At 41.1% G+C, this 23,468-nt stretch overlaps 1 protein-coding gene across 3 annotated transcripts in view; it reads right to left on the reverse strand.

Moving 5' to 3' along the window:
- RAP1GAP2 (RAP1 GTPase activating protein 2) overlaps window positions 1-23,468 on the reverse strand; it is a 263,550-nt gene that overhangs the window by 60,969 nt on the left and 179,113 nt on the right. For all 3 annotated transcript variants that reach the window (XM_049782321.1, XM_049782311.1, XM_049782302.1), the window contains 5 exons: window positions 17,529-17,564; window positions 12,951-12,995; window positions 12,196-12,228; window positions 11,594-11,806; window positions 9,770-9,873 (listed from right to left, as the gene is read on the reverse strand). In XM_049782321.1, the coding sequence (XP_049638278.1) occupies window positions 9,770-9,873; window positions 11,594-11,806; window positions 12,196-12,228; window positions 12,951-12,995; window positions 17,529-17,564 (431 nt within the window). The remainder of the gene's footprint in view (window positions 1-9,769; window positions 9,874-11,593; window positions 11,807-12,195; window positions 12,229-12,950; window positions 12,996-17,528; window positions 17,565-23,468) is intronic.

The raw sequence follows: 23,468 nt of genomic DNA on the forward strand, positions 1-23,468 counted from the left end.
TATTTAAAAGGAGTTTTTTTTCTTTTTAAACTTCGAAAATGGATGAGATTTTTCTTTCAGTATTTGTTAATTTATCCTTAACTATAATATATATATGGTATCACTGACTTAACTTATAGACATAAAATTCCATGTTCCATGTGAGTTTAAAAGTAGTGTGGGTTTTTTCCTTCTGTTGAGTTAAAAAATGTAAGTTACAAGATCAAATTTGTTCTTTGTATCATGCAAATCTTCTATATTCTCACAATTTTTGTCTAATTTGTCCATCACTTCTGAGAAATCTCCCTCTATCATAGACTCTGTTCTTGTCCTTATACTACTGTCAGTGTTTTGCCTTTCTCACTTCAAGACTTACTAAGAACAAGTTCATGATTGTTAGCACTTGGGGGTTAGATCTATAACAGACCCATAGATCTATCACCATAGAGGTTGAGATATCTGAAGGGCCAGTAATGGCAATCTTTCTCTAGTTAGAGTTTGAAAAATTCAGAAGCAAAACAAATCAAATCAATAAGGCAGTCAGAAAGTACAGGAATCAGGGGCCAAAGCAAATAGTACAGCAGGTGGGAATTCTGTCTTACATGTGGCTGACCCTTCAGTCCCTGGCATCCCAGTAACCCCTTAGCATCACCAAGTGTGGCCCAAAAAATAAGCAAGGGAGTCAAAGTAATTCCTTTGTTCTAATAAAGGCCAAGAGGAAGCACATAAGCTTATACTGAAGATGAATTGTGACATCTAACTAGACCCCAAACTAGCCACCAGTCACTGGAGCATGTGGCCTGTCCAAGAGGAATTTGAAAACAAGGGGACAAAAGAAATAACATGAGAGCAGCTAGCTATAGGAGAAAGAGTTGAAAGAATAGGAAATCTGTCAAGTTCTTGCTCCCACCTATCAAAGAGGAGGAATAGACCAGCATAGGCAAGAAAACATAAGAAAGGAGGAAGCATATTATTCTCAAGTTACAAAGTTAAGTTTTCATGAACCTTCTACTGCTTTCTTCCCTAAAGTCTTATTTTTCTCTCATATCAATTTGCTAGGACAGGTTTAATTAGTACTTTCTAATCTTTTCTATGTCCTTATTTTAAAACTTTTCATGTCATTTTTCTTTATATATCTCTTATAAGCAGAACATAGGTCTGTTTTAAATCCATATGACAACCTGATATTTAATGTTTTTGTGATGACTAATGTATTAATTATCTAAACATCTTACATAGTATCTATAAACTTGTATTTGCCTTTTTTTTCTTTTTTTTTTTAGATTTTGGGTCACACCCGGCAGTGCTCAGGGGTTACTCCTGGCTCTATGCTCAGAACTTACTCCTGGGGGACCATATGGGATGCCGAGATTCAAACCACCATCCTTCTACATGTGAAGCAAATGCCTTACCTCCATGCTACCTCTCCAGGCCCGTATTTGCTTTTTTTTTTTTAAAGAAGTTACTCTTGGTCTGGTGAGCATCAGTTTACAGAGTATGGGTCTTTATTCTCAATAGCTTTTAATTTTTTCTTTATATTTCATGTTCTAACATTTTACTTCTATATGTCTACAAGTACTATTTTGGTTTTGGTTTTGGTTTTGGTTTTTGGGTTTCTGGGTCACACCCAGCAGCACTCAGGGGTTACTCCTGGCTCTATGCTCAGAAATCGCTCCTGGAAGGCTCAGGGACCATATGGGATGCTGGGATTTGAACCACTGACTTTCTGCATGCAAGGCAAACAGATGCCTTACCTCCATGCTATCTCTCCAGCCCCTTCTATTTTGTTTTAAAGTCATGCTAAGCACCCTGGTGTATGCTTTCTTCAATAAAGAAATATCTCAATATTTTACTGCACCTAAACCTCTTTCTTCTTGATTGGGGGAGGGGGAAAAGGCAGGAATTGTAATTTGGACCCATGCCTGGCAGTATTCAGGAGCAACTCCTAGCTCTGTGCTAAGGAGTGCTTGGGAAGACTATATATAGTGCTGTATAGACTAAATGGAGTCAATCACATGAAAGGCAAGCACCTAGCTCCCTGTATCATCTCTCCAGCCCTATCCTCTGACTTTTCTATTATTTCCTTCTAGAAGTCCATTGTGGCAAGATCTTGGGTATCTTAGCCCATCATCCCAGCATCTTCTTTATCCATAGAGCCTATAACTGCATCTGTGTATATTCTGGATTCAGCTTTGAAACCATCTTTAAATTCAAATTAATCGTTGACTCTGTACTAGTTAAGTTTATCCATATGCTACATTTCTATATTAATAACTAATTTATGTATAATCATTTCAATTATTTGCATTTTCTACCCACATGTATCCATTCTCAAGTCATTTATGTTCTCTCATTGTACCATAATTAATTATCCTTTATATATATGTTAGTCATTATATTTTTAAAATATTAATTTTAAGTCATTTTGAAAGTACAGCATTATTTATACCTCACCAGGAAATGCTCATTTGTTGACATTTTGGGTTGTTTTTCCTAATACCAGTATCCCTAGGTGTTTTGAAATTTTCCACTCATTCTTCTCTTTCCTCAGTACAAAGTGCCCTGGTTCAGTTTCTCCCAGGAATTCTGGTCTATACAACATTCACGTCATATAACTTGTTGGCCTGGATGATCCCTGAGATGATAATCATCCAACTCATCAGACAGACTCCTGACTCATCTTCCTCTTTCTTCTTCTTCTTTTTTTTTTTTGGTTTTTGAGCCACACCCAGCGGCAGGGGTTACTCCTGGCTCTGCGCTCAGAAATCACTCCTGGCAGGCTCGGGGGACCATATGGGATGCCGGGAATCAACCCAGGTCCATCCTGGGTCAGCTGCATGCAAGGCAAATGTCCTACCGCTGTGCTATCTCTCCAGCTCCTCATCTTCTTATCTGCCCTTGCCTTCCCTCCAAGCCCTTCTCTTTATTCTGGCCTTATTTGACAATGTAAATCAAACCAAAAACTCACCTTTCATTGGCTCTTTCTGTGCTTAGATGAAACCCACATTCCTAGACATAGTCCATACTTGAATCAGTTTTTCTTTACCTTTCCAACACAGTCTCTCAATCTTACATAGACTTATACATACAGACATGTTCAGACACACATTCCACATTCAAGCTGTTTTGAATTTGTTTTAGTTCTCCCATAACTAACTTTGGACCACCCTCACTAGGCTATAATAGCCTAAGTTCATGTGAGGATGAGTAAGAATGAAAACAGGAATGAGACTATAACACATACTTAATGCTTTCTACAGCTAAGTAACAAGATTAAAGTTTGCCCTTCACAGTATCTTTAACCCTCAAGAAAGTCTGGCACTATTAACCATTGATTAAACAAATACAGAATAAGTAAATGAATTGGCTAATATTAACCATTCCTGCACTTCTAAAGTAACTCGATCACAGTGAACAATACTTTAATAGGCTATTTGGATTTGAGTTTCTGGGACTAGTATTTTGTTCAGAACATTTTCATATTAACAAGAAATATTGGCCTCTCCTTAAATCTATTTGTCTTATTTTTTTTCCTTTCCACTTGCCAAACTTAGAAAAGATGTTATTCAAGAGAATAAAAGAAAGAAAAAATCAGGAAGCCTCCCACAGAGGGAAAGCAGGAATCCTTGTCTGATATTTTTCATGAGAATCTTAAATCTAAAAGTTACACCTTTAACGTAACAATTAAAGAGTTACTAAAAATGGTAGCTATTCATATTCATCTTTCCTCTTGAACAGTCTAAACAGCACTGAATCTGTTCCTTTTGGAAAGAGACTTTTTGATTCATTCAATAGTTACTGACATGCTCAGGGTTTAACCTCTTGTTATATTACATGTAATAGCATGTACTTTCCTGGACAGGCATTTGTTTCAATTAATTTTCAAGTTAACAATATGGGTTAAACTTAACATCTACTAATGATCATTTGATCTTCAGGGTTGGAGCGATAGCATAGTGGTAAGGCATTTCCCTTGCACACAGATGACCTGGGATGGACCCAGGTCCGATACCCGGCATCTCATGTGCCCCCCCCCCCCCCGAGCCTGTCAGGAGCAATTTCTGAGTGCAAAGCCAGGAGTAACCCCTGAGCATGGCCAGATGTGACCTAAAAAAGTAAAAAATAATTGTTTGATTTTCTTTCTATCTGTGGTTCTATGCTTTTCTGGAGCCCAATTTCATATCTTTTTTATTCTCTTTATCTCTATTTGGCCAGCTAGTAATGAATTTCGTCACTGCTTTATTCCTCCTAAAGAATTAACTAGATTAATCAAGTCTCATGTTTGTTTTATTTCTACTTACAAATTTAAATTTAATGTTAATACCTCTCTCACTTTTATTAAGAATAATATTATTATCAACTGCTATCACTGTTAGGAAGTCACTATACTTCAGACAGGTTCTGGCATATCATAAGTATCCAACAATTGTAAGGTAGATAATACCATCACTATTTCACAAATTGGGGGGGGGAGTATAGTGCAGAGATGTTACTGGGGAGAAAAATGCTGGGCTGGAGCAGTAACACAACAGGTATGGGTAAGGCCTTTGCCTTGCATATGGCTGATCCAAGTTTGATCTTCAGCATCCCATATAGTCCCCCTGAACCTGCCAGAAGTGATTTCTAAGCACATAGCCAGGAGTAATGTCAGAGCCCCACCGGCTATGACCCAAAAACTAAATAATAATAATAACAGCAATAACTACTTACAAATATTTTTTCTTTTTTGGGGGCCATACCAGCTGTGTTCAGGGATTACTCCAGATCATAGGTGGTGCCTAGGATCTAACCCACGTTTTTCACATACCAGGCAAGAGCTTTACCTACTATAAATTTACTTAATAGAAATTTTGACAAATAGAGGCCGGAGAGATAGCATGGAAGTAAGGTGTTTGCCTTGCATGCAGAAGGATAGTGGTTCAAATCCAGGCATCCCATATGGTCCCCTGAGCCTGCCAGGGCCGATCTCTGAGCGTAGAGTCAGGAGTAACCCCTGAGCGCTGCCGAGTGTGACCAAAAAAAAACAAAAAAAAAGAAAAAAAAAAAGAAATTTTGACAAATAACTCAATTTTTAAGTAAAGTTTATAAATAGTTCACAGAAAATAAATATTAGTCCTTAAATATATAAAGAATTTCCAAGGTTATTTAACAGTGCCTAGTCTTGGGCTCCAGAAGATCAAACATTGACCATTCACCCCTGAACCTTGGATCCCTTCCATGAAACCAACATGGTTTTCTATATCAGCACCAGGAATCAGTCTTTTACTAGGGAAGGCCCTAATGCTGCCCTGACATCAACTTACTCCAGAGTGTGTTCATATGGAACCCCAATGACTTGGTAACAGCAAAAGCATTCTTTCAGGGCAGGGGTCCCTGCATTGCCACCTAATAGTGAGATGAAACCAGATGCTCCCTGTCACCCTGACTTTACCAAAGGCTCTGTACAAAAACCAGGATCTCTAACTATAGAAACCTGACCACAACAACTGTGATTGTGAAGAGCTTTCACTAGGACCTCAGAGAAAGATGTTGGGGTTAGTATGCCCGAGACTGAAGTTGGTCTTATAGACGATGTTTCATGGGTAAGGTCTCCCTGCTTTTAGGCCAAAGGTTTTTCCTTTCTATTTTCCCCATATTTTGCTATGCCTATGCAAACACAAAACAAAACTGCCACAAACACCTTTTTAGTGTGTTTGTTTGTTTGTTTTTGTTTGTTTTAGGACCACACTCGGTGACACTTAGGGGTTACTCCTGGCTATGTGCTCGGAAATCACTCCTGGCTTGGGGGACCATATGTGATGCTGGGGGAGCAAACCACCGTCTATCCTAGGTCAGCCATGTGCAACCCTACCGTTGCACCAGTGCTCTGGCCCCTTTATTTTTCTCTCTTATCTTTTACATTGATTTGTAAGAATTTTTGAAGAAATAAAACAATATGTTATTTAATAGTAAAGTTTCATGTATTTATATTTATCATAATTTTCTATGCACTCAGACTTACTTCTATATGTATTTTATTATTATTCACTTTTTTATTTTCTGTGTGTATATGTCTTTTGTCTTTATTATTTGAAGTATTTTCATTCTAACAGTGTCTTTATATCTATGGAATTTTCATCCAATTTACCCATCTAATCATTTTATCTCTTTTGTTTTTTTCTGATGCTGGATGAATCATTTTGATCTGCAGAATTAAATCTTCATTCAAAGAACATCAGTTACCATGTTTTATTCCTGCTCACTACATATTGTATCATCATCAAAACTTCATTCTATGTTTTCCTTTGAATTATGTGATCACTTCCTAAGCTTGCTCTTTATTTAGGAAGGAGGTGTTTGTGAACCATGACTGGCAGTGCTCAGAGGCTGCTCCCATCTTGGAGCTTATAGATTGTTCCCAACAATGCTGAGAAGACCAAGAAGTTTCCAAGAACAGAAGACAAGAGCTCCGGTGTGCAAAGCATATGCTTAGTCTACTGACTGAACCATCACTGTGGCCCCTTAAGCTTGTTCTTAACTTACTGAGCTTTTCATAAAATAGATTCTCCTAGAGGCTGTTTCTAATGCCACTTAAAATTCTTTTTTCCCATTTGACTTTTCATATATTATTTCCTTAACTTGGCCAACCTTTCATCTGTATTGTTTTCTTCTTTTCTTCCTTATTTTTTTTCTAAAAGTTTGCTAAAATAGAACTTGGCTTTCTATAGTAGATCCTTTTCAAAACAGTTACTCCTGACCTTCTTCTAAGTGCTGTTCTGCTTTCTTAGGCATAGAACCTTTTCTTCCATCCACCTGGAAGGATTTTTTACTTCTTTATAGAAAGGTAGAAATAAAATGGTAGAAATCAGGGGCCGGAGCAGTAGTGCAAGTGGTGGGCGTTTGCCTTGCACGCGGCTAACCTAGGATGGACCACAGTTTCATCCCCTGGTGTCCCATATAGTCCCCAAGCCAGGAGCAATTTCTGAACACATAGCCAGGAGTAACCCCTGAATGTCACCGGTATGGCCCAAAAACCAAAAACAGGTAGAAATCAGGTTTGTTATTTGTTTCCAAAAGGTGGGTAGATTCATTTTGGCTATTCTCATGACACAGAGAGAGAGTCAATTAGGCAATCTTCAAAACACACAGAGAGATAGAGAGACAATCTTCACAGATTCTAGGCTGGAAAGCTGGTCATTCTGTTTTTGACATTAATTAAGTAATCAAGAAGCCAGTGGGGAATGAGAAAAAAAGCTGGGATGGGGGGTCCCTGCCAGAAGGGAAATTACATCTCTGGATAATTTCTCTTTTTGTATGTCTGGTAAAGCTACTAAGCTATAAGGCCTATGTTTTTTATGCTTGGTCTTCAATTTGATCTGGCTTTCAAGCCAAATATATGATATAATTATGCAATTTTCTAGATGTTGGCTTCTCTCCAACACCCCACTTAAATGGCTTTCTATTTGAGATAGTCTCATATATGTTTGTCTTATTTGACTGGTTGGTTAAAAGTTCAAAGTTGGGGTCTTGTACATGCAAGGCAAGTGCTTTACCCCAGAACTACATTCCAAGCACTAGCAGTCACATTTGAACTTTTACCTAGGGTCCCCCATGGCAGTAATTTACAATGCTGATAATCCAAAAGAACAAAAATACTTCCTTCTAGAAAGATTCCTAATTATCCAGGGATCATTATAATTTTTAATATCTTTATTTAAACACCATGATTACAAACATGATTGTAGTTGGGTTTCAATCATAAAAAGAACACCTCCCTTCACCAGTGCAACATTCCCATCACCAATGCCCCCTTCTCCCCCCCACCACCTGTATTCGAGACAGACTTTCTACTTCTCTCACTCATTGACATTGTTATGGTAATTCTCAGTGTAGTTATTTCTCTAACTGCATTCACCACTCTTTGTGATGAGCTTCATATTGTGAGCTGGTTCTTCCGGCCCTCATCTCTGGAAATTATTTCAATAATGTCTTTTATTTTTCTTAAAGCCCATAGATGAGTGAGACTATTCTGTGTGTGAGTCTCTCTCCCTCTGACTTATTTCACTCAGCATAATAGATTCCATGTACATCCATATGTAGGAAAAGATCATAGCTTCATCTCTCCTGATGGCTGCATAATATCCCATCATGTATATGTATATATCACAGTTTCTTTAGCCATTCATCTGTTGAAGAGCATCTTGGTTGTTTCCAGATTCTGGCTATTGTAAATAGTGCTGCAATGAATATAGGTGTGAGGAAGGGATTTTTGTATGGAATTTTTGTGTTGTTAGGGTGGATCATTATAATTTCTAAAGAATATGGAGTTCCCCCAAATCTCCAATTGCATATATTCCCCTACATTCTATGGGTGGAGAACTAAGAATTCAAGTCCAAATATCGCCTGATCTTTTTACCCTAAATGATCAAAAGATTAAATAAAAATGTTTTTAATCATCAAAGGATGTTGTATTCTTGACAACTTTCTGTAGTTTTCAGAACTAATGTAATGTTCCACTAGTAAAAGAGGACCAGATCTTTGCATTCATCATCATATTCAAAACTCCTAACCTAAATATGATCAATATTTTAAATAAGTAATAAAACTATTTTAATAGATGTTTCTCACTCAAAATCATATTTAGAGGTGAGAATCCAAATATTATACCCTGAGGAAAACTGTCTCTCCCAAATTAATTACTTATGCCTTATGAATATGATTTCTATACAAGTGAATCACAATAAAAAATGCTTCCTTTCTTGATAAAAATCAAACCTAGGTTGGTTAGTGTAAAAAAAAAAAAAACCTCTCATACCACCCATCTGCCTCTTCCATTGCAAAATTATGTATTCCCTCCAATATTGATCTCAATATGTGAGCTAAACAAAGTGATTGCTCTTGTCCAAGTACCTTTTGGGCTATAATTGGTCCAAGTTGCAATTAAGCTCAACAAATATGGACGGGAGCCTGACAAATTTACAACACCTGTTTGTAAGCACTGGCACTTGCTCTTCAGACTTGCCTTTTTTGCTTCTCCACTAGCCCACTAGGAGCAGAGAGAAATAAGACAGAAATTGCAAGTTCATAGAATGCTATGCATATAGATAAAAGGATGACTATAATACATTTAATCTGTTTTTCTCTCTTACTACATGGTGAACCTTTAGAGAATAGGGACCTTGATAAAGTCATCATTACATCCCTAGCACCTATCACACCAACTCCTGGTAGAAGATATTTTACAAAATATATTAATTGAGAGAGACAAAGCTGTAGTTCAGCAGTAGAGTGACAATTTGTATCTACAAAGCTCTGGGTCCAACCCTCAGTACCAAAAATGAGAAAAATAATATTAGTGGAACCAAACTGTTCTGCTGAGCACATAATCCAAAGAGATACCTTGTCTTTTTCAGAGTTCCTGCTGTGCCCCCTACTCCATCTCAGAGAGCCCAGCAAACACAGATAGATGCTTGCAATCTGTGCCAATACTGCAGGCTCACCACAAATGGTATTTGGGCAAACTGTCTCCCAGGATGGTAACTACTGTCAGTCAGTAGAAAGAGCTATCCCCACTCTTCCATCCCCTGCACTTCAAATCCACAGTACCCCACCTGAGAGAAGGGCAGGCAGATATGTCAGTGGAGACCTTAGAGTTGAATCCATTATGAGGTTTGTGCCACTAGCTGGTTACCAACACCTAGATTCCCTGCTGGCAGCTCTGGCTCAACTCCAGGTTTGCAGCAGTCTGTCCCTCCTAGCACATGCAGACCAGACTGGGGAGACAGGAGTTTCTGGGAGTGGCCTCCCCACCTGAGAATGATGCGCAGGTACTCAATGCCTTCAACTTCTTCACACTTGATGGACAGAAGCAGGTTCCCCAGACTGCTGCCGGTACAGTAAAAGTTTAGATGATCCTAGAGACAGAAGTCAGACATTAGTGGGAAGAAGGTATTCCTCCCCACAAAAAACAATACTACCTTCACTGAGAGAGAGAAACCCCATAGTATCAGGAAAAAAATATCACTACTGGGGTTGTTATGGGAATGTGAGGATGAGGAAAGATAATCATTGTAATAGGTGCCACCTACTCAGTCTTCAGAATGTGCCAGTGGGCTAAGGACTTAACACTGATTATCTCCTTTATTGTGGATCATCCCCATTTCTTGGATGGGTAAAGTGATGTTCTGAGAAATTAACAAGTTGGCAATGGCACATACTACCAGGGCTCACACATGCACATGGCTTAATTAACACAAATGGTAGCACCGGAGTCAAAGCATTAAGTAATAGCTTATAGCCAGTAAGCAACAAGAGCTCAACTGCATGTCTGTCTTAAAAGAAGCTCAAATTTGTCTCCTCCCCATTTTGGGCTATACACACCTGTGCTCTGGATGTATTCCTAATCCTGTGCTTGGGAACCACTCTTGGTAGGGTTTAGAGAACTATACATGGTGCCAAGGATTCAAACAGGTGAACAGCTTGTAAGGCAAATGCCCTACCTGCTGTACTATCTCTCTATCTCCAGCCCTGAAACACAAACTCTTTAGCAGAAGATATCAAGTCTATCTTCTTGCCTTTAATTCAGATTATTTCTGGGACTAAAGGGAGAAGGGAGCCTGGTGCCACCACCAGAAGGGTGTTGAGAGGGCCTCTGGATCAGAATTCTTCTCCCCACTCTGAGAGTCTACCCAGCAACTGGAAACTGAGTTTTAAGAACTCTTTTAAGAACCCAATAGAGGGCCCGGAGAGATAGCACAGCGGCGTTTGCCTTGCAAGCAGCCAATCCAGGACCAAAGGTGGTTGGTTCGAATCCCAGTGTCCCATATGGTCCCCCGTGCCTGCCAGGAGCTATTTCTGAGCAGACAGCCAGGAATAACCCCTGAGCACCGCTGGGTGTGGCCCAAAAACCAAAAAAAAAAAAAAAAAAAACCAATAGAGCTCCTCCCCATAGGACCATAAAGCTTCCCAGGGCAAGTGGGAAACTTCCAAATTCTGACATGCCTGGCAAGTCTGAAATCAGAATATCTTTAAAGAAAGACTATGTTAGGTCAGTGATAGCACAACAGGTAGGGTGTTTGCCTTGCATGCAGCTGATCCGAATTCAATCCTCAGCATCCTATATAGTCCCCCCACAGCACTGCCAGGAATGATCCCTGAGCACCACAGCAGATGTGGCCAAAAAATAAATATTTAAAAATTTAAATAAAAAGAAAAACCACGTTGACACTTTAAGCAATCAGATGCTCACAGCATACAATCCAGTACAAACATCAATGGGGACCTGCTTGATTGAGGGCATTGAAAGCTGTACAGTTCTAGATGAAAATAGAGACCCCCATAATTTCCCCTTCTACCCTCCTTCTCATTCAAATGCTACTTATCGCCTCCTGCAGTCCTTACCCAGAAGGGGCAGGGGTGCAACAATAAATTACTTCCCTGAGCTGCCCCAAAATGCAGAGCTTCTTGTACATGCCTGGCCTCCCCCTGCCCCCAGTACAGCCAATAGACTTCTCCAGCATGTGGCCAGTTGCAGGACAGGGGAGGAAAGAGAAGGGAAAAGGTATAGGAAAGGAAGGCTGGGTACCCCATTACATTACTTATCCTCCCACAGCTGTCTCCCGTCACCCCACTCACCTTCCCAAGAAAGTGTCTGCGGTAGGCCCTGGCCTCGCTTTTGCATTCAAGTTTATAGCCGAAAGTGCTGGGGCTGAGGCCATCCTCTTCATCCTCCTCACAGATACTGCTGCCCAGCGAGGTTGGCGTGCCCACATTCTCCGGGTCCTCAATCCAATAGCCCCCAAACTGAGGCAGGACAATCAAGGGATAAGGGCCTCCCTTCTCCACCACCTGGAAGCAAAGGGAGGGTCCTGCTTGCTTATAATCTAGGAAGGGGGTGAGATGAACACCAGAAGTTGGGCCCCAACCACCTCTGAAACTCTCCAGAAAAGGGAGACTCACATTAGCAGGTAAAGGCAATAACATGAGGCTCTTTTCTAAGGCCCAAACCATTTCCAGTCTCCCTAGCCCCCCAGAGAGAAGATTGGATCAAAGCCTCCAAAGCAAGCAGGGCCAAGTAGAAATCACAAAGCAAAAGGCAGGAAGCAGCCTCAGGACTTCAAGTCCTACTCCCAGATTTGGTGTGACATGGGACTGGACAAGGACCATCCCCATCAGTTTCCTAGCTCCACCCCAAAGACCAATGCACACAAGATGCAGTGTGGCCAGCAGGCTCCTACCTCATCAATGCTGGGGTAGGGGATATAGTCATCCTGCAAGGAAAGCCACACGCTGTTAGTTCCAGCAGCACCATGAAGTATGATCACTGTTTCCAAATCCTCCTAGGGCCAGGAGAGCTGTGCCAGGAGACCTGGAAGCTGGAAGACTGCCCCAGAACTTTAAAGGTATGAACAGGAAAAGTACCAGAAGGAACAACAGACTAGAAGCAGCTCTGGGCTATGATTTATCTGGACTCTTCCCCAGTTTCATAGAACCTGGACACAGAGACCTTCTGCACATAAATACCATACAGAAAGGTATTGGATTTCATGTACCAGTTACACTATCTTCTCTTAGCCTGCTGTAACAAGAAAACCCTGGTCCCACCCAGTGTGCCTCTAGGCAAAGGAAGTCCCTGATAAAACATAAACTGTATCCCAGAGTCTTACAAATGAAGCCCAAAACTGATTGGATGCCCACTGGAGCCAATGGCACAACACCCTAAATGCTACCTGTGCTTTGTTCACAGAAATGGCAGCACAGAAGCAAAGCCAAGCTGCAAGCCTGAAATCTCACCCAAGGCCTCCACCCAGGCTGCTCTGAAGCAGTCCCATGAGGCCAGGGTGCTCATGAAGCATAGCCACTTACAATGCTTTAGTGAAATTCAGAGTTAGTATAAGGTAGAGCAGACTCCAGCACCCAGTTCTCCCTTGCCTGCTTATTCCCAAATCATTCTCCAAGTCCCCCTGACTGCCACCTCACCCACCCAGCCCACCTTATTCTTCTGGGGTCCTGGCTTCTGCTCTTCAAGCTTGATCCCCTGCAGAAACAAGGAAAAGATCCATGGGAAAGCAGAGGTCACGTAAAAGAGGCCATACAGGAACTTCTGGAAGGATGTTAAGGAGTTAGTACTGGGGGCGGTTAGTAAGAACAAGAGCGACAGTTGGCAGGTACTGGGTTCCTTCATGTCACAGGCTGTTACCCTCAGTCCTCAACAGCTAGGTGAGAAGCTGGATTCAAACCAAATCACCAGGACTCAATTTCTAAAGCTGCGCAAAGAACCATCTAGGCTCAGAAAAGTCAAAAACTCTGTGACTTTGTGCTTCCATCTATAAAATGGGAACAATAATGAACCAATTCTAATTGAGTAATAAATGTTGGCAAATATGGGGGCCAGAGTGATAGTACAATGGGTAGAGTGTATTTCATGCTACAGGCCCAGATTCAATCTCTGGCATCCAATATTGTTCCCCAAGTCCTGCCAGGAGTGATTCCTGAGTGTCAAACTAGGAGTAAGCCCTGAGCATAGCCAGGTGTAACGGAAAAAAATTAAATTTAAATTAAAATAAATGTTGGCAAACATTAAGCCCTGACAAGTAATTGTTATCAAGTAAAATCTGTGGGTTATAACAATCTAGATACTAAACTATCTTCCAGTTTTTTAGAGCCAGTTGGTAAGGGGGGAATTGGAGTCTGCATCTCTGGACCCCACTACCACATCCCACTTTTCCTCCTTCCTGCTGGGAGGTCCTTGAAGGTCTGGTCTCAAGGACCTCTGCCAAAACCTTGCTCCACAACTGTCTTACTATGAAGCACTGGTGACAAATTGAGATTCTTGTAGACACCAGAGCTTTATCCATGAAATGAAGTTCCTCACGCCCACCCTCTAAACCAAAGACTATCACTCCAAGGACAGGCACTAAGGCAAGATCTGGGTTAAAGGGATTCAAATGTAGGTGTCTAGAAAACTCACAAGGGTTGGAACAAAGCCTTGTCAGTAGTACTAGAGTCTAGTTCCAACTTGCCTGGCTTGTGTGGAAGGGGCATAACTGGAACTCCCAAGATTGGCTGAATCAATCAATTGAAGAAAAGAAATGGGGAGACACACAGGAAGAACAATGTTCTCCTGGAAATCAGCCACAGCCTAGTCCTGACAGAACACACTGGCTCCTCACCCTTCCTGAGCATGCTTCCTTTCGTCTCCTCACAAGCCATCCTCTGCACCTTTTTACTCAGAAGGAACTGAGGCTGCTCAGGGGCAGCACTGCAGCACAGCCAGTGTGTGAAACATGTCTGTCTACCACATGCAGTCTACAGCTGAAGCCTGTGAAGCTCAGGACTCCTGCCCACTGGAGGCATTTAGTTTTGGGCTTCTCCAGACTTCTCTGCTTTGAGCCAGCCTGCAGGAGGGCATGAAAGGGCCAACCAAACAGGTGCTTTTCTCCCATCACAGGGAGCAAACCTTCTGGGTGGTTCCACACCTCCAGGCCAGGGAAGCTAAGTAGGTGGAGGGGAGAGGGGTGATGTCAAGAGTGTGCTTTGTTTAGTCCTGGATTAGTCATCCCTACCTGAGAACAGCCCCTGGGCAGGAGAGAAAAGTTCCTACCATGCCCTCTGCAGGACAGAACCACCACCCTGCACTGTTATTCTCCCTGTCCTGTGCTCTCCTTTACAGAGATGCTACTATTACCCCTCCTCACTCCAGGATCCCAGCAATAACCTGTGGCACAGAGGCCAAGTGACTTGGCTAAGGATACTCAGCTAGAGAGTGTCAGGGTCAGAATCTGAACCTGGACAGAAGGGATACAGAAGGCTTCTACATTTTGTTGCTGCTGCTTGGGGATGGAGCCTCTCTTCAGTTCCCGGACTCTGGGGTCGTGGGTCAGGAATACTGGCTCTTGGTTATAGCTTGTCCCAACTACAGAGGGCCCTGGGCACTGGACTTCTCAGAGATCCCATCAATGAAAACCCCACCATGGCATGAGAGACAGGCTCTCACAGAAAGACAGAATTTGGCCATGCCACACAGCCAGGTTCTGGCTCATTGCCCCCACCACCATCACCACCATGTGTTTCAAATACATGAATACATGGTAAAGACTCAGACCTTAGGCAGGTGGTTTCACTTCCAACAGTCTCCACTGAGACGAGACCAACAAACCAGCCCTAGGTTTTAGGGCCATGAAGATGGAGAATAAAACCAGACTGCTGCTCTGGAGAGATCCAGTGGAGAAGACAAACTGAACAGCCCCCAACAGAGTCTTCTGCAGTCTGTGAAGCAGGGCTAAATGAGGTGGTCGAACAGAGAAGCCCATGTGGGGAGAAGTGTAAGGAGATAGGAGATTCCAGCTCAGGTGAGTGATGATGGAGCAATGGAGAGAAGTCGAGTGAGAATGAGGTGAGCCACGCCTCCTGCCAGTTTCCCAGGGCCTTAGATTCAAGGGCTGGAGGTGAAAAATCCTGGCTCTTCCAACTAAACTGAGCACATAATTAAACACTGTCTCTCTCCCCTTTCTGCAACATGTTTGTAAGTTTCTGAGATGCACGTGAAATTAGCTGTAAGTTCACATGCTGTGGGAACAGAGCCTACTTGCTGTGCTGATGACAGAACTGCTAATAAAATGTTTCCCTCCAGCAAGCCTTTCTCTTCCCTCCCTTAGAGAGAGACCCGACTTTCAGCTCTGCAGAGGCAGTGGTTTTGAGGTCCCTCCAAAGCTTCCAGAACATACTACCAGAAGCTTCCGTACTTGGGCCTATAGTCTTTTGACCTGAGGTGCTTTGTTTAATAGCTCTGCCTCATTTTTCTCATCTACAAAATGGAAATAATAATAATAATAATGATAATAATAATAGCAGTATGCTTACTTCCTGCAAGCCTGGAAGGAACCAATTTATCTGGACTCTAGATCTGTCAAGCTTTGAGTCCAGACAAATGCTTCAAATATTAATGCTATTATCAGCATCTTCTTCCCACTTGTTCCACCTGGATAAATTAAGCCATAGTCCCAGGTGAATGGTTCCAATTTATGAGCCTTAACTTGAATGTCAGGTAATTACAAAGGACCTCGTATACACATTAAAAACAGATTTTGATGCTGTCACGTATTTACATATATTATCTCATTTCATCCAACAACCATGTTAGTGGATATTTTAGTCTGATTTATTTATAGGGACTGTGATATTGTGATTTATAATAAGAAATACAGATTTGGTCTTTATTTAGTTCCTGCCAAAAAGCTCCTAAAATTACCACTGGAATTTCCTATGGGATAAGAGCAACAGGAGCATTTAGGAACATTTTTAATTCAGTATTTCGCCTTTTGTCCTCAGTTCCTGAAACAGTCTGGAGTCATAAATGTGAAAAGGTTTGTCTTGTTATTCATATATTTATGTTAATGGTTTATGTTAATGAAGTGGCTTCTGGACAGCCACTAAGAAGGGGGAAGCTGGTTGCCAGGGAAACTAAGATTAGAAGACTGGAAGTTTTTGGTCCTACCCCACTCGACAGAGGGAGGGAAGAAGGGCTCTGAGCTGAGTCAATCACTGTACTGAACGATTTCATCAACCAGGTCTTGCATGGGAAGTGCTGAGAGAATGAATGTCCAGGAGCATAGAAATGACTTTCTGCACACCTACCTCACTGCAACACTTCCATCTGGCTATCTTTATAGCCTTTTATTATAAATTGGTTATTAGGGGCCAGAAAGCTAGTACAAGGATAAGGTACTTGCCTTGCATGTGGCTGACCCTGGCTCAATACTCAGCACTGTATCGATCCTCTGAATACCTCTAGGAGTGGTTCGATTCAGGAGTCAAGCTTAGCCTGGTGTGGACACTAAACTAATAACAATAGCAAGACATTGGCTATTAGTAAATAAACTGCTTTCTGACTGCAGTGAGCTACTCTGGCAAATCAATCAAACCCAAGGACTGGGGGGAAATGGGGTTGGGGAAACACCCAATTTATAATCAAGCATTCAGACACTCAGGTGACACTTCCAAAAAAGCAACTAACATTTGAAGGGTGTGAGGAACCAATGAGATCTGATGCTATCTCCAGATCAGATCCTGTGTAGGTATATTGCCTTGCCTACTGGTCACAAAACTGTTTTGGGGAGAAAAACAACCACATATTGATGTCAGTGAGGCAAAAGCAGTCAGTACACAGCAAGCAGCTTAGAAAGAGAAAGAGCTTGCACTAGCACATGTTAGAGGCAGGTCTGTCTCCCAGTTATAACACCCCTAAGAAAGGAATTGCTCTCTCGAACTTTCTTGCTAACCCATTCCTGAAAAACAGATTTTCTGAAACTTGAAACTCTTAACTTTGAAACTATCCTGAGGTGGAGTTGGAGGAGTGGGGATGATGCTCTATTGAGCAACTCCTTGTTCTCCAGGCATTGGCCCCAAACTCTATGGGCTTTGGGCTATAGAGACCAGGAGTTCTTCCATCCCTGTCCATTCCTCCAAGGTCCCCAATATTGCCTATTGGTTCTGCTTGCTGCATGCCCTTTAAAGTCAGTTACACTTTCACCCGGGTCTTAGATGCCCCCTCCCCTTTAAGGATACTTACCTGCATTTTCTCCAGCATCTCGAAGAACTCTGCTGACTGAAAGACACAAGAGGGAGAAGATCATCAGCTATGAGGCTGGGGCAGAAATAAGCAACAGCCAGGAGGTCAATGACAGAAGCAGCACCAACAGCATGGAAGCCTGATCTAGGACTTCCCTAGGACAAAGCTCACTTGGTTTAAGAGAGAAAGGAATTGGATTTTTCAGAGAATCAAAACACTCTACACAAGAGAATGCAAGAGCTGGCAAATGGCCTTTGGGAGAGCCTAGCCTCTGTCAAGAGGAAACACCAAGTTTCAACCTGTCCCAAGATTCTGCCTCCAGCAGGATTCATATCTGATACATTTTTAACCAAGCAAGGGGTTAAGATATCCAATATGGGGCCGGAGAGATGGCATGGAGGTAAGGTGTTTGCCTTGCATGTAGAAGGACAGTGGTTCGAATCCCAGCATCCCATATGGTCCCCAAGCCTGCCAGGAGCAATTTCTGAGCATGGAGCCAGGAGTGGCATCTGAGCGCTGCCGGGCGTGACCCAAAAACCAACATATATATGCAAAAGCTTCTCATATATATATATATATATATGTGTGTGTGTGTGTGTGTGTGTGTGTGTATGTGTGTGTGTGTGTATATGTGTGTGTGTATATATATATATACACATCTATATATATAGCTTTTGCATTTGTTGGGGAAGATATGCCTTCTGTCTCACTTTACATTCTCACATGTAAAAGCAGAGTTCTCTGGCTAAGTCCCCAAGGTGTGATCCCTGTCTGTTCCTGTCCCAACTTCCTTCCCACAACTTTGGGAAGTTTACAGTCTACAAAGTTGACAAGTAGTAAACCTGTAAGTAAAGCTCAAAATTCAATGAACTTCACTCTAGGATCCAAGAGTGGTTATTTATAAAATCTCAAACATATAAATGTCCAACATTTCAATCTACTTTAAGGTCACCTTCAAAACTCCAAATAACACCAAAAAAAGACTTTATGAAGAAAGAGAAATGGATAAGTGAAAGAAAGAACATTCTGCCCCAAGACCCATGCAGAGGTTCCTAGGAAATCCACCATTTCCCATTTTGTTTTACCAGCTGTGCTTTCTTGCTGATAGACCACTGTCTGCATCTGGCACCGAGTTCAAAAGTACAAAGAACAGACCACCCAGAGGAGAAAGAGTAAAGAAAGCAGCGATGAAGAGCACTGCATACATCCATGTCACAATTTCATGCAGCAGTCGAGTGTCCACTCTCCTGTTCTTTGCAGGTTTCCTGTAGGCCAGAACTGACTGTAATACCAATTCTCCAAAGAACGTCCATGAAAAGAAGTCATAAGAAGCCCTGGAGCATCGCAGGCTAACTGATCTCTCCCAGCAGAAAGCTGCACAATGAGAAGCACAGCTTCTGACCCAGCAGCAGTTTTGATTCAGGGTGTTGGACCAGGCTCACACATTGAACATGCCTGACCAAAAGAAATCACCAAACCTCTATTTACAATACTTTCCTTCCTACTCGTTCTGTGCATTCCTATCTACACGACTAAATATAAAGAACTTATTCAAATCTATAAGGTTAGAACCAATAAGCAGAAAAGAGGACAAGGGGGGCCGGGAAGGTGGCGCTAGAGGTAAGGTGTCTACCTTGCCAGCGCTAGCCTAGGATTGACCGCAGTTCCATCCCCCGGATCCCATATGGTCCCCCCAGCCTGCCAGGAGCAATTTCTGAGCGTGGAGCCATGAGTAACCCCTGAGTATTACCGGGTGTGGCCCAAAAACCAAAAAAAGAAAAGAAAAGAGGACAAGGGAAAAGAACTAATCGACATTCTACGGTTAACAAATCTCTAGTCAACAATTTTTCTTTCATGAATCTCTACTATAAAACAGACACACAAATATCCATATAAAATTTTCATTGCAATATTGCCTATAACAGTAAAAAATGCAAACAACTTAAATAATCTACAGAAAACTGGTTAACATAATCTATATTGTAAAAGAAAATACAAATATGATGAATGATTATGTCAATAAGATCCAAATACAATAGAGACAAGGGCCAGAAAGACTGGTCCATGGTAGAAAACTTGCCACAAAGAGCAGAGGAGTGTAGTTAGAGCAGAGAAGGGACCACTTTGACAAAGATAGTTGGAAATGATCACTCTGGATAAGAACTGAGTACTAGGGGCCGGCGAGGTGGCGCTAGAGGTAAGGTGTCTGCCTTGCAAGCGCTAGCCAAGGAAAGGACTGCGGTTCGATCCCCCGGTGTCCCATATGGTCCCCCCAAGCCAGGGGCAATTTCTGAGCACTTAGCCAGGAGTAACCCCTGAGCATCAAACGGGTGTGGCCCAAAAAACCAAAAAAAAAAAAAAAAAAAAAAGAACTGAGTACTAAAAGGAGGTGAAGTCATATGCATGATACCCCCTCAGTAACAATATTGAAAACCACAGTCTCTAAAAGGAAAAAAGGAAGCTAGAGAGAAGAAAGAGTCTTCCACTGAGGTAGGCTGAAGGGAGAAGGGGAGAAAACTTGGGAACATTGGTGGCAGGAAATGTGCATTGGTGAATATAGATGGGTTTGGACACTGTCTGACATAAACAATTTTGTAACTGTATCTCACAATGATTCAATTAAAATTTATTTTAAAAATCACATAATTTAAAAGAAACTAATATCTAGAACTATACTATCAAAACTGACTCAGAGGGCCAAATAGATAGCACAATAGATTGAGCACATGATTTGTATGTGGGAGGCCAGGTTGAATCTCCATCACTGCATATGGAACCCAAGCACCACTAGGGGTAACTCCCTAGCATAGACCCAAAAAGTAGAATGTGAGCATAGCCAAGTGTGGTCCACAAATCCCAAACAAACATATAACAACCAAAAAAAAAAAAAAAAACTGGCACAAAAATTTTAAAAATCTAAAATGACCAATAAGCAGAACTTGTATTAGCAATTAAACAAACTTACCACAGTACATTTTATGACTGAAACCCCTTTATGAAAATTTTTGTGAGCACAATGACTAAATTGAAAAGAAAAAAACTTACCACAATGAAAATGCCAGGCCCAGATATCTTCCTTCATCTAGAAATTCTACCAAATATTTTCAAATCATTTAACACTAATTCCTTATAAACCTTCCAAAATTAGAATGCTTTCCAATTCTATGAGGCAGGTATTACTTTGACACCAAAACCAAAAATATTGTAAGACAACAATATGAATTGAGAGATAAGAGAGCAGTGAGGGCCCTGTGAATAGAATGCTCCCAACCTGGATTCAATTCCTGGCACTATATGGGCACCCGACATCAGTAAGTACAGTTTTAGAAGCCCCCAAGTGTCTCTAGGTATGGCATGGTAGCCCCTGAGCACTGTTGGGGTAATCCAAGTAATACCCAGCACCACCGGCTGAGTAGCCTGCCATTCTCAAGCCCTTGCATGGAACCACCAGCTCAATTGATCAACAGTCACTGGAACGGTCCCCAGGCTCCTGGTCACTACCAGGCCCCCAAAAGAAAACAAAAGACTAGTGCCCGGAAATGGCTAAAAGGACTGAAGCATACACTTTGCAAAAGCCCTAGGTTCTATCCCCACTGCTACAGGAATCACACAACACTTCCAGGATCAGTCCTGAGCACTGTGCCAGAAGTAGACCCTAAGGATTACCGGCTGTGACCCACCAAAAAAAAAAAAAATTAAAATTAAACACATGAAAAACTATAGACCAATAACTCTTATTAATATATATGCAGAAATTATCAACAAAATGCTAACAAACTAAAAGAATCTAAAATGAATTATACATAATGACCAAGTGGGATTTATCCAAAGAATATAAAGTTGGTTGAATATCTTAAAATCAATTAATGTATACACTATATTAATAGAACAACAAAAAAAAAAGAAAATCACTGAATCATCTCAATAGATGTTAGGAAATAACTGGCAAATTCCAAAACTATGATCTAAAAAAAACTCAAAAACTAAGAGTAAAAGAGAAATACTTAACATAACAAAGGACATCTAAAAAATTCACAGCTTATGTATTGTGCAGCATAATGAAAGAATACTTTATTCATAAAATAAAGAACAAGCCAAGGATATCCACTCTGACCATTTTTATTTAACAATATAGCATTCTCACCAAAGAAACTTAGAAAAACAAAACGACTCTCTTTATAAATTGAAAAGAAAGTCATAAAACCCAGTCACAGTTGATGTCATGGTGTATACAGAAAATATTAAAGAAATCAATTTAAAAACTATTAGAACTGGGAAGGACTCTCCAGCTGAGTCAGCCCATCTAGATAAGCCTGGGCCCAGATCTCCATTATCTTCTTGCAATGGGTTCTCCCACCCTACTGAAAGGCCTAGAGCCAGGGGTCTCAAACTCAAATTACCTGCGGGCCGCAGGAGGCAAAGTCGGGGTGATCCTTGAGTGCAAAGTCAGTAGTAAGCCTTGAACATTGGGGGATGTGACCCAAACAACTAAAACAAAACAAAACAAAAAAAGACTCCTCTAAGGCAGGGCCACAAAATGTTGTACGAAGGGCCATTTGCGACCCGCGGGCTGCGAGTTTAAGACCCCTGGTAGACTATTACACCCACACCTGACTTTCAGTATCAAAAAAGGCTTAGCTGAGATGTCATGCTGCACAATCATTCCAGATCCACAGCTCCTGGAGCACATGACCACATTTCACAGTATAGACAACCCAATAGGAGCAGAGAAATTAGATGGGTAAGTTATGCGAAAGCCCTCTAAACTCAATGAGTAAAAACAGTAACAGAAGGTTCAGCTAGCACCTAGCAAGTTTAGTAACACCATTATATGTTGTAACAACCAATATAACATTAATTAATTTATAACTGCTAAGGAAGCAGGTTTAGGGGGTGAGTGGATAACTTAGGGACACTGGTGGATGGAAGGTCACACTGGTAATGGAACTGGTGTTGGAAAATTGAAAATATAAAACTATTAAGAACAGCTCAGGAAATCACAATGCTTTAAAACAAGTTTCAGAGAGGCTCCAAGTCTCTCTGACTTGTGAGCTCTCAGCAATGAGTCTTAATAAATTTATCTTTATACTCAAAAAAATAGTCTCAAACATTCTTTTAAAACTAATATAAAGTGATATCATTAAGGTTGCAAGATACTAATCAATGGAAGGAAACCAACTGTATTCCTAAATACTATCAATGAATAATCTGAAAATAAAAATAAAGAAATCAAATCCTGGGACCTGAGAGATAGCACAGCCGTAGGGCAAGTTATCTTGCATGCGGCTGACCCTGGAGAGACCCAGGTTCGATTCCAGGCATCCTATATAGTCCCCCGAACTTTCCAGGAGTAATCCCTGAGTGCCACCAGGGGTGGTGCAAAAGAACAAAAAATAAATAAATAAATAAATAAATAAATAAATAAATAAATAAATAAATAAATAATAAATAAAATAAAAAGAAAAGAGAACTCCATAAAAAAAGAAAGAAATTGAATCCAATTACAGAGTACTGAGAGGAAAAACTGGCGTAAATTTAACAAAAGTAATACAAAATTTATTCTCTAAAATCTGCAAAATATTGATAAAAATTAAATTTGAAATAAATGTAAATAAATCACATGATCATATTTGGAAGAATCAATATGATTAGCATAGCTACAGTCTCCAAGTTGATTTACAGATTCAACACAGTCTCTAGCAAAATCCAAGCAGGGCCTGCTATAGAAATTAAAATGCTAATTCTAAAATTGACATGGAAACTCAATGGGCTCAAATAGTCAAAATATTCTTGTTAAAGAATGCATGGTTGTAGGACTCACATTTTTCTATTTCAGAACTTTTTACAGGGCTGGAGAGATAGCTCAAAGGGCCAAACGCATGTTCTGCATAAAGGAAACTATGATTTATTTTCCACACCGCATGGTCGACCAAAACCACT

The sequence above is a fragment of the Suncus etruscus genome, chromosome 1 (genome assembly GCF_024139225.1).
Source record: "Suncus etruscus isolate mSunEtr1 chromosome 1, mSunEtr1.pri.cur, whole genome shotgun sequence".
Lineage (NCBI taxonomy): Eukaryota > Metazoa > Chordata > Mammalia > Eulipotyphla > Soricidae > Suncus > Suncus etruscus.